Source organism: Tachysurus vachellii, chromosome 10, assembly GCF_030014155.1.
Source record: "Tachysurus vachellii isolate PV-2020 chromosome 10, HZAU_Pvac_v1, whole genome shotgun sequence".
Lineage (NCBI taxonomy): Eukaryota > Metazoa > Chordata > Actinopteri > Siluriformes > Bagridae > Tachysurus > Tachysurus vachellii.
The window spans coordinates 8,719,106-8,731,190 of NC_083469.1; the positions used below are offsets into that span (position 1 = coordinate 8,719,106).

Below are 12,085 nucleotides of genomic sequence, written 5' to 3' on the forward strand. Positions count from 1 at the left end.
ACCCCTCGGAAATTTGGAGCACCGTTTTGTAGAATCAGGCCAGTGAAGAGGACGGTGGATCGCTAGGTGAAATGAGGTGGTTCGGGTTTTTGCCCCATGCAATGAATTTACATACCTGTTTCCTCGTCAAGAAAGCTCATGCAAATCAGGGATCACTTATGCAAATGAGGTCAGCCTGTAGGAGGAGAGGTCTGCAAAATGAGGCAAGCAGACTGTGCTGGCAAGAACGAACTCTCCGCTCACACATTCTCTGAAAGCGTCGTTTCTGGCAAACACCCACTCAGTTCTCCTCGCTGGCACATACGTCCCCCAACCCTAATGCCAGAATGTGGAATAACAATCCCGGGCTTACTGTTATTTTTTTACGTCTTGTCTTTAATTGATAGTGCACTATTGCATTCCAAGCCATTGTGGAGAAATTGGCATGGAAACAAGGTTGTGCTTATTTCCCCCTTGAGTAAACAGTCACCTTCCTCTTTTGCCAGTAATCTCAGCAGCCTATTTTTCTTATGCTATGGGCCACATTGTTAAAATACTTTGGCAGAAGTATGGCTGAATTCTACCCTGGTTATGAATAGAGCGAGACATGAAGAGTCAGCAGAACCTACAGGATATCCATTGGGACAGCCGTTTTCCCGTAAAGAGGATGCTGGGAGAATGTAATTATGGGTCACTAGATCAGGAAGTGAGTTCGATGTGACTTCTTTTCAGCTTACACCGACTGTAGTCCGTCACCCATGACAGAGCTAAAATCTATTCTGTAGATAACTGTCTCAAAGACCAGTTTTTAAATCACACAGACTTACTCATGTGCTTTTACATTACAGTATGATTTACTCTGATCTGTAAAAATAACTAAAACCTTAGAATAAAACGAATCACTAGTTTCTTCATGTAAAATAGGATGATTTATAAACTGTCCATCCATCCATCCATCCATCCATCCATCCATCCAAGCTCTGCGTAAACTTTTTAAGTAAGGACCCATTTGTCATTAAACTGCAATTAATTAAAAAATATCTTTAAAAATAAAAAAAATTACAAATGGAAAGGAAAGCTTTATTAAATGGACTTCTTATTCTTCCAGGCTACATCAATACAATGCGGTTAGATTTATTTACCAGTACTGCAACTGTACAGAAATCGATATGTAGATTTAGTTTACTAATGAGCAAGTGGCAAGGAAAAACTCCCTGAGAACTCAGGAGGAAGTCGTCGATGAAAAAGCAGTACAGTGAAAAGAGAAAAAGCAGTACAGTGTAAAGTCACTCAAGTGTTGTTGAAAGGATGTTCAGTACGTTGACATCACGAATAAGAGTCCTGGAACGAGCACAGAAAAGTCTTTGAATTCCTGTGAAATGATCTGGAATTGAGTATAAACTGTTTTTACAAAGGGCAAATCATCAAGGGTATAAAAATTGTATTAAAAAGAAAAGAAAAAAAAAAGTTGTACCCCAGATATATTTGAAAAAAATTATTTATACTTTATACCATATTCTGGTGTAAATTTATTCTGCATTTAGAATTCAAAGCCTACTTTTAGCGATGTAAATTAGATTTAGAAAGTTGGAGACACAATAAGAAACACGCCATTGTATGTTCTAAGAATGTCGCACTCTTTCTCTAATCTAGAGCTGAAATAAAACTCATGTCATCATTATCTGTTTGCCCTGTGTTTTTTCATCTAATCTTGCACTTTTGTACCATAATAAAAGATTGGCTAAAACTGAGACTGCATTGAAATGTCCTGAAAGATAAACTTGGTGTGTTTTTGTGTAGCACTTGGTGGCCTGGGACTCTAGCGACTGCGAGTGCCTGCTGCAGCTGGTAAAGGAACTCCTGCAGCAGTACCACCAGTACCAGTGCCAAAGGCTGAGAGATAGCTCACGCCTGCTGTTCGAGTACGACAGCCTGCTCGATGACCCTAACTACGGACGCAGCATGGAGATCTATGCCGGACGCAAGAACAGCTGGGTAAAGCGTTGTACACACACACACACACACACACACACACACACACAAAAAAAACAAAAAACACACAAGAGGTGATGTGACATGTTATGTGGCTCAGCAGTTTATGTGCGATCGTGTTCAAATACCAGTGCTGAAGAGTGGAAATAATGTTACTTAGTGAGAGAGAAGATTGGTTAGGATTATTTATTATTATGCTATTAATAATTGTGAGAAAAGATACAGCTGGTTGATTAAATCATTTTTTAATAACACAAACCTGCCAACAGTTCATAAACATAGATTTGACATTGAAATACATTGAGTTCCCTCTTAAAAACACACAAAATCTGCAGTACCGTCGTACCCCTATATACAGTATGACGTATAAAATGCTTTTCAGCTGTTCATGTTATAAAAATATGTAAAAAACAAAATAAATAATTACATTAAAAAATAATAATAATAATAAAAATAATAAAATAAATAAATAGAATGGGGGAAAAAAACATAATATTTATTATTTTATTTATAAAAATCAAAAACCCTATATAAAAATATACATTTTATATGTTGACTGGTGGCAAAACAGTATGACATTTGTGAATAAAGTGTAATTAGTGAAATAGATGCTATATTGATTTTTGAATTTTTTAAACGTAATCTGTGCATCATTGTCATCATTCATTCATTTTCTACCGCTTTTCTGACTATTCTCGGGTCACGGGGAGCCTGTGCCTATCTCAGGCGTCATCGGGCATCAAGGCAGGATACATCCTGGACAGAGTGCCAACCCATCGCAGGGCACACACACTCTCATTCACTCACGCAATCACACAATCACACACTAGGGACAATTTTCCAGAGATGCCAATCAACCTACCATGCATGTCTTTGGACCGGGGGAGGAAACCGGAGTACCCGGAGGAAACCCCCGAGGCACGGGGAGAACATGCAAACTCCACACACACAAGGCGGAGGCGGGAATCGAACCCCCAACCCTGGAGGTGTGAGGCGAACGTGCTAACCACTAAGCCACCGTGCCCCCCTGTCATCATTCAATTCAATTCAAATGTATTTGTATAGCACTTTTAACAATTAGGTAACAATACGGTTAGGTTATAGAGTAAAGTTCAATATTAAAATGAAACATATTTAAATGTGTTTGTATTTATTCCCTATGAACAAGCCTGAGGTGATTGAGGTGTCTGTGGTGATGAAAAACTCCCTTAGACGGAACCTCATCCTCATTCGGATGACACTAGAGGGTGTGATTATAAACTGTTATAAACACCAGAGAGTGTTATTATAAATAATGTCCTTTCTACAGTCAGACAATTGTGTATTAATGAGCAGGTTGTTGTCCTCACGGACCACATGGAGTTAGTTTCTTCTCTTCGAATGTCCGTAATCCTCATAAAGCGGTCGTCTGTTTGCTTTTGTGTTAAGAAGTCTGAGTTCGTTGTGTACTTATGCACCTGGAACACCGAACAGTGGGAATTGTACAATATGGGTGTGTGTGTTTTTTATGCATTGCTTCATTGCCTCTAAAGGGATGTGGTAAATAAAACTGTGGTTTGTGGGATAACTGACAGCTATTACCAAACATTGCAGAAGAGCATATGATGATGCAACTGCGAATGCATCTAGCACAGTGGTCAGCATCATATGATCATTTGGATGTGTAGAAATTAAAAAAAAATGGATTAATTTGGTTGCAAAAGTATTTACAAAGGATTTTAACAAATTCCAAGACTTTAGAAAGAAACTAAATCAACACACAGAAATAAATAGGTTTGCAGTGTCATGTCAGCCGTTTTTGTCTCATGTTTTGACGTGATATAATAAAGTAAAGATATTATAGCCTCATATCTCCCAGCTCTGTCCCGTGATTGCTCCTGTCACGCTACATTATCTGGTAAAAGCCGTCATCACTGCACTGATATGTTTATCAAAATCTGACAAAATATCTACTTCAGCACTGTTTTATTTCTCGGCTTCACTCTTATGACCTTCAGCACACTGTTTTTCTTGCCTGTATCAATACGCACAGTGTTTATTGTGTGTATGTTCATATGTGTGTGTGTGTGTGTGTTAATGGGCTCTATGCCTGTGTTTTTCAGACCGGCGAGTTCTCTGCCCGCTTTCTGCTTAAACTCCCGGTGGACTTCAGCAACATACCCATCTACCTCCTCAAGGTAGGCATAAAGGCATGCAAACACACACACACACACGCACGCACGCACACACTCACACAATGAGTTGTGTGAGCAAACATGCAAGCACTCATGCAGAGGAATATTAAGTATATAATTAGGGGTGTAAAGATTTGAATGGCAGCACCATATCAAAGTAATGTATTTTGGGAAAAAAGTTGAGAGGCACTGGGTAAGGAATCAACGTTTCTATTGTCTTTCCCGTGACGTGCAAGAACACATGTACCTCTAATTATATTACTCAAAAGCATTTGTTTAGTGCTTGTTTTCTTGTTAGTCCCAGCAAATGAGATGTGATATCTGGCTTTAATAGTCACAATACAGGAACTGTCCGGGCTTGTGAAGGAGGTGTGGCCTCTGTGACTGTCAGTGCAGGAGGTGTGGCCTATGTGCCCTTCAGTAAATGGGGTGTGGCCTATGTGCCCGTCAGTCAAGAAGGTGTGGAATTCTACTTAAATTCTACTATTAAATGCTTTATGTTAATTGTGTACTTGTTTCTAATGTATCAAAATGTGCAGAAGGAGAGATACACACCTCTAATACAAAGGGTAAACACAACCATAAACAAGTGCTGTGTGTGTGTGTGTGTGTGTGTGTGTGTGTGTGTGTGTGCGTGTGTGTACAGTGGTTGCTGTGGCTGAGAGTTGACTAATCATCAGCAGCATGTCAGTCCCTATCAGCTCTAAGCTGCTTTGTGACTACAGGCATTCTCTCTCTCTCTCTCTCTCTTTCTCTCTCTCTCTCACTCTCTCTCTTTCTCTCTCTCTCTGACTCTCTCTCTCTCTCACACTCTCTCTCTCTCTCACTCTCTCTCCCTCCCTCACCCTGTAGCTATTTCTCTTTCCCTGCTTTTGCCTTCTGTGTGTGTGTGTTTGTGTGTGTGTGTTTGTCTGCGTGTGTGTATGTGTGTGTGTGTGAGAGAGAGAGAGAGAGAGAGAGAGAGAGAGAGAGAGAGAGCTCATATGGCCTCAGGAGGACTTGTCTCTGTGGCCTTGGCTTTGTGTCCTCCCCAGGAGAGCTAAAATGATGATAAACATACGGAAAGCGGCATCCATCATTACTGTCTCTGTGTTCATGTTGTATCTCTCACTGCAGACACTGATTGAACTGAGCTCAGTCCAGCTGTGTGACTGTCAGAGGGAGTTTGGGACAGTTCTGGTCACTAACACATGAAGCCCAAAGCTCCATCTTAGCAATATCTGCCTGTAGGAAAGTGAACTGAAGGTTACCTAAAGCTAAAGGTTGCACCAAAACAGCCTAGAGGAGGATGGTCTTTCTGTATAAAATCACAAAAATATCACAAAAACATTTTATCTTGATTAGCACAGTGTTGTTCTGTTTGGTTTTGTTTTATAAATGATCGTTGTTTTCAGAAAATGGAAACGTTGCTAAGAATTTTAGTGAATCTGGTAGTTTTGGTGCCTCACATCTACTGTATATTACTGCATATAATTTACAGCTCAGGTGATATATTTGTTATACAACAGTTAGATTTTAAATAACTGATAGAATTTAAGATTTTTATTGTGAATCTGATATTCTGGTCCTTAAAGATTTGGTCTTGCATGAAATCCTTCAGTTAGGATAATGGGATTAAGGTTCTCGAGGTTTCATCATCGCTTTCGAAAGATGAAAAAGTGTTCTCTCTAGTAGACATCTTCTTCACAGAGGAACTGCGTGACAGATGTTTTATGCACAGCACTAGTACTCTCTAGCAGCTCTGTAGTCTCCTTCCTTTTTGACGCACTCGTACTAGACCTTCCGTCATCCCCGTCTCACGTTCGTGTCTGTGCGTCTCATCACGTTAATTGAGCGGTGTACCATGCCCAAACCACACATAAGCGCTGACAAATTAAGATATGTGTCCTGTTCCTAAATCCAGTTCATAGCATGCCGCTTTAAAAAAAACAAAGTCATCTTGTTTCACTTCCCGATTTTCATATTCTGGCCTGCTATTAGACTTTGTCACATTCTTATCTTTTATGATGTGTGTTTATAATTATAAGTACCTCGAGTACTCTATTTCCCGTCACCCAGTTTACTTTCTGTTGAATGTATATATTGCTTTCGAGAGGCATGACGCAAGTGCGTATCTGCGGCATGTTTATTTATGTAATTATTACCATTAACAAGACTTTAAAAAACACGGCTCGGTAACGCAGCCAGTCAGGTGAACAGGGACAGGAAGCTGTGACCATATAAGGCAAACAGAGACTTTGAGGGGTTAGGGCTGTGATATATTATCACTATTCCTCATTTACATGCAATATGTTAAGAGAAAACTTGAATATCAGTTGTTATCTTAATTCTTGCTTAATTCTCGCTTCACAGCGTCTTCACAACCTTTTACTGAGGCCTGTTGTGTCTCGTGCGTTTATACGATTAGCCATATAACAGATGTCCTCCTTCATAAAGTCCACCTTCACAACTCCATACATTTTGTACACTTATAAACTACTGATTAAACTGAAGAAGAAAAAAAAAATTCTTTTTTTTGCTCACCTTATCATGTGATATTGAACACAGTTAGTGTCCTATATTATAAGCAAATTGTGATAGCTTATCGATTTAATTCTCTGTATAAATCTGTGGTCATTTACCACAGCTGTCGCTTTATTCTACTTTGATCGGGATCAAATAAATCACTCCGAAGTGTCCTTGTCTTTCCCACCTATATTAAGGGCAGAAACCAAACACTTCCTAAATATCGACTGATGTTATACTGTGTAGATGGTTAGTTCAGTCTTGTATTCCTTTCTGACTTTTGGCCACAGGTTTGCATGCTCGTGTTTGTCCTTTGGCTCACACAGTATCCAGGCAAGGTCATGACCAGGCTTTGAGGAATGGTGTCATGCTCTGCGATCGTTGCCTGCGGTGTGCCGTCTCACTGGTTTTAGCTCACTGGCCTGGACATGTTTACCTTCTCGAATGGGCTCACGACCTCCAGGGAGAAAGCGGCCTGTCACAAGCGTGCAGCTACTGCTAGTCAAGATACAGAGAGAGTGAAAAGGACAGCGGTATGGGTGTAACTACAAGATCAGGCGTAAGCAGTTTCTTTTTCCGTGGGAATTTAAAAAAATACGTAGGAGAGTCACTCCTGCAACATCTATTATACCATCTCTGATTAGACGAGCTAAAACATAAAATGCGCCCAGAGTTCAGATGTAAATATGAACCTAGACCAAAACACCAGCATTTACATTGATTTATATCACAAAGTTTTTTTTTAACGATTTCCCACATAGGAACAGACTGTTGAAAAATGGCATTCGGTTTCGAACAGCGATTTTCGTTACTGTTGTCTAAATTCTGTCAGAACGTCCCCCGTGTGCGTATTCTTCCCAGCACGATCGCAGACATGAAGTACCTATGAGGTATTTGAAATCTGCTCCATGCTCTCGTGGTTTAGCGTAATTCAGGGCTCCCGCTTGGATCTAAATGTCATCTTGCGGTCTGTGCCACAAAAGTCACGGCGCTCGTGACCCACTTTAATCGCTCTCACTCCAGTGGAGAATCACGGGCTGTTAGCGCAGGCCTCCGTCTCTCTCAAAGGGCAGCAGTAGACCATCTCAGCGTCTGCTTCATGCTCGCTATGGTTTCAGACAGGTTAGAGACGCTGCGCTTCGAGTGCGCTTCAGATTTTACAGATCTCAGACTCGCAGTATGCAGTTTAGTAAACCAGGCTGAATTTGTCATGACTGGACCGAGTCAAAGTGGTGTTTCAGCATCCAGGTGCGGTGTCCTATTATCAGACTTATCTAATGGGAGGAATGTTTATTATAAGTCAGCTAGCAGGCCAGCGTAGTGTGGGTGTCTTCTGGGCTTCTGTGTCATCCATTAAATGTTGATCACGAGGTTAGCAGCGCCATGGAAATTGTTCCGTAAGGTCTTAAATGAGCTGAAATGTCACATTCCCTGAATCTGTTTATTAGGGAAGTTTTAAATGGAAAGCGTGGTCTCTGCTTTGCTCTTATTTATTCAGCATTCTTCTTTTGTTGTAATCTCTTCTAATAGTCTTAAGTGAATAAAGGGTTGTTTTTTTTTTTGTTTTTGTCTGTGTGTTTGTGTGTATTTATCTCTCTCTCTCTCTCTCTCTCTCTCTCTCTCTCTCTCTCTGAGTGGGTGTATTTGTAAGTGTGTCTGTTAGTGTTTGTGTGTGTCTGTGTGCGTTTCTCTCTCTGAGTGTGTGTGTAGTAAGTGTGTCTGTGTATTTGTGAGTGTCTCTCTCTAAATGGGTCTAAATGTGTCTCTGTGAGAGTGTGTGTCTGTATGTGTGTAGTATGTGTGTCTGTGTGTGTTTATTTGGGAGCGTGTGTGTCTAGGAACGTGGGTGTTGTGTTAATGTTTGAGTGTGTGTGTATTTGTGAGAGTCTCTTCCTGAGTGGGCGTATTTGTACGTGTGTGTCTCTGTGAGAGTGTTTGTGTGTGCATGTCTGTGTGTGCTTTTCTGTGTGTGTGTAGAATGTTTGTGTTTTTATTTGGACGTTTGTGTGTGAGTGTGTGTGTTTGAGTGCGTGGGTGTGTGTTAGTGTTTTGAGTGGATGTGTGTGTGTGTGTGTTTCTGTGTGTGTGTAGAAAGCTTGTGTGTTATTTGGATGTGTGTGTCTGGGTGCATGGGTGTGTGTTAGTGTTTTGAGTGGATGTGTGTGTGTGTGCGTGTGTGTGTGCGTGTGTGTGTTTATTTGGGAGTGTGTGTATCTGGGTGCATGGGTGTGTGTTAGTGTTTTGAGTGGATGTGTGTGTGTGTAGAATGTTTGTGTGTTTATTTGGATGTGTGTGTGTGGGTGTGTGTTAGTGTTTTGAGTGGATGTGTGTATGTGTTTATTTGAGAGTGTGTGTCTGGGTGCATGGGTGTGTGTTAGTGTTTTGAGTGGATGTGTGTGTGTGTTTCTGTGTGTGTGTGTAGAATGTTTGTGTGTTTATTTGGATGTGTGTGTCTGGGTGTGTGGGTGTGTGTTAGTGTTTTGAGTGGATGTGTGTGTGTGTGTTTATTTGGGAGTGTGTGTCTGGGTGTGTGGGTGTGTGTTAGTGTTTTGAGTGTGTGTGTGTGTGTTTGGGGGTGAGTGGGTGTGGTTATCCCAAACCCATAACTAATGTCCAGCCTTAGGGAAGCCACACAGCTCTCATCCTCCTCTTTCTTTTTTAACACAAATAAGGGACTAGGGCACTGATGTCTAATTAGGATTGATCTCATTATTTCTCTCCAGTAATTTTTTCCGCTTTTGGTTTTAACTCATAAACTCTGCAGATGGGAGTCCTTCAGGGCTCAGCATCTCAACGTTACTCACATTTTGTCCCTAAGCCTCTCTTCGCTATTTATGTCCTGCCATTTATTTCTGCACATTTTCTCCTTATTCCGGTTTGCTGAAGGTGCTTTCGCTGGACAGCTGGACAGTTAAAAGATAAAAAAAATTGAATCGATAACCAAACGAGTGAAAAAAAAAAGCGGTACACAATCTTTAAGCCTTTTAAGGGCATCGGTTACGACCTAGGATATCATACCAAATAAGGCAGGCAGAATGTTTCACAACAAAACACAGCAAAATGACTAACAGAAGATCGAATTTCTGTAAGCCCGTAGGGTCGGAGTTCACAATCGGTGTCATTGGCGACTGTTCAGACAGCCGAGAGAGCGTTTTACACTGGAATAAGCATTGGCATGTCCTTTAAAGCAAGGGAAGGGATTAAGAATTGAGGATTGGGAATTAAGGAACGAATAAGGTTTTCTAGATCTGGCAAAGGATCATATTAATAATCATGTTGTCGCTGGTGTATTAGTGCTCTCTTTTTAATGCCTCACATGCACAGCTTTATATATATATATATATATATATATATATATATATATATATATATATATATATATATATATATATATATATCATATATCTTATACTTTATTTCCGTTTTTCTTCGTGCTCCTGCATTAATGTACGACTTTCTGACTTGTGGGAAGCAGATTGCAGTCGATAAACATATTCATTGATGCTGTTCGGGGAAAACATTAGGGTTCTGTTTTTCTACTGACCCTTGTTACGTTTATACGTTTAAGCTAAAAGATCGACACGAGCCAGCTAACGTCTATAAAACATTCTGTAATAGATTCTTTCAGATTTTTCGGTTCCAAGTGAATGTTTATCTGCTGTCGTACTAATGCGAATTCGACGTTGTGAACAGTGTGTTCAGTCTCGCTGTATGTATGTAGGGAAAGGGGGCGGGGTCATAAGGCGGTGCAGAAATGCAAACAAACCGAGCAAGAATACTTTACATTAACGCCATTTTGCAGACGCTCTTATAAAGAACGACTTACATTTTGTCTTGTTTTATACGGAGGGTTAAGGGCCTTGCTCAGGGGCCCAGCACTGGCAGCTTGGTGGACCTAGGATTCAAACTCACAACCTTCTGGTTGGTAGTCCAACACACTGACGGGGTGAATATATACAGTACGAAGTCACTATGCTTTTGCCTTCAGGGGCGAATTAAAGCTTTGCCTTAAACACGAGTGTCTGTCTGAACTAGTTGTCCTTTTGTTTTGGTCGTATCTGTATTTAGTAACATTAGGAATTATTGGAAATTAGATGGATTAAAGGTGTGGTCAGCGATTTTTAGAACGCATGCATCATATTTATTTGGAGTTCTCCTTATTTTCTGGCAGCGTCCATAAAACATCTGTTCAGAGTGCAGCCCCGGGTTCTGTCCTGCTCCACCTTCTGTAAACGGAGAGAAAGCAAATCATGTGGACCACCTACGTGTAAACCATAAGGACACAGAGATGTTTACCGACCTGACACTAAGTTACGCCGCTTTCTAGTTCAGAAATGATGCCTTCTAGCCTTGTTGTGGTTTGTTTTGGGGTGTGGTTTTGCAGGGAACGCTGAAGAACAAGAGTCTGTGTTTGTTTAATGTTTAGAGTTCAAAACACAGCTCCGGCTAAACCTCGAGCGAGATCACTGACTGCACCTTTAACTCGAACAATGTATGGGGCAGTGCTGAGGGACGTGAGTGACAAGGTGTTAAACAAGCACCGACTTAAAGCAAACACAACGCTTTCTACACGTTCTTACACACTCCAGTTCTTTCTTTATGTCAGATGTTTGAACACACTGCTTCTCCCCAAAGATCATGTTGGAGGCTTAGCTTGCATGCTGTGAGAGCTGAAACTAAGAAAAGATTCTTTGTTGCTTCAGAGCTTTCGGTCTCGACGCTTGACATCTCAAAAAAAAAAAAGAAGAAGAAGAAAGAATTCCTCTCAGATTAGAAGAAAGCAAAGTAACACAAAGCCCCTTAAACATGCACAGTTCACTTTCCTCCTGCAGTCATGCCAGGCTTCATGCTGCTTGTTTTTGTTTGTTTGTTTTTCTTATTTAAAAGATCTTTATCTGCTCTTACTTCACCCTTCGTACGAAGCAGTTTCCACTTCCTGTCTCGCCGTGTCCTGAAGCGGTTCTCTTAAGCTTTAATGCTACATCACACCATGACATGACGCTCCCTCTTCTCGGTACGTCCTTAGGATTTGAAACTGTTTTCGCAGCAAAAGATTTTTAAAAGTGGTCGTTCCGACGTTTTGGAAGAGACCTCTCTTTTCTTTCCGACTTAAAAGAACCTGTTGAGTGACGTTACGTGTTACGGTGCAGGCTCGGTTCTTCTGAATGACGGCGTGTTAAGTAGAACACTAACGTCTTAGGAGAAGCGTTGATGGATTTGAGTGCTGCGGTGTTAAAAAACGAACACCAACAGCAAGCACCATCTGCTTTTATACTCCAGTTCTCTCTTATTTAGTTTTCCCAAAAATCTCTCTTAATAATTCCTGGTTTGTCTTTTTGGAATGTTCTTAAAATTCCTAAATTTTTCTTTTGTGATTGCAAGAACTCACTGTTAATTTATTTATTTATGAATTTATATTCATCTTAAAACACACA

General features: G+C 40.7%; 1 protein-coding gene across 3 annotated transcripts in view; it reads left to right on the forward strand.

Annotated features, from left to right (window-relative positions):
* The window catches only part of babam2 (BRISC and BRCA1 A complex member 2), a 79,282-nt gene that overhangs the window by 27,654 nt on the left and 39,543 nt on the right, over nucleotides 1-12,085 (forward strand). For all 3 annotated transcript variants that reach the window (XM_060879210.1, XM_060879209.1, XM_060879208.1), the window contains exons 5-6: nucleotides 1,780-1,974; nucleotides 4,074-4,148. In XM_060879210.1, the coding sequence (XP_060735193.1) occupies nucleotides 1,780-1,974; nucleotides 4,074-4,148 (270 nt within the window). The remainder of the gene's footprint in view (nucleotides 1-1,779; nucleotides 1,975-4,073; nucleotides 4,149-12,085) is intronic.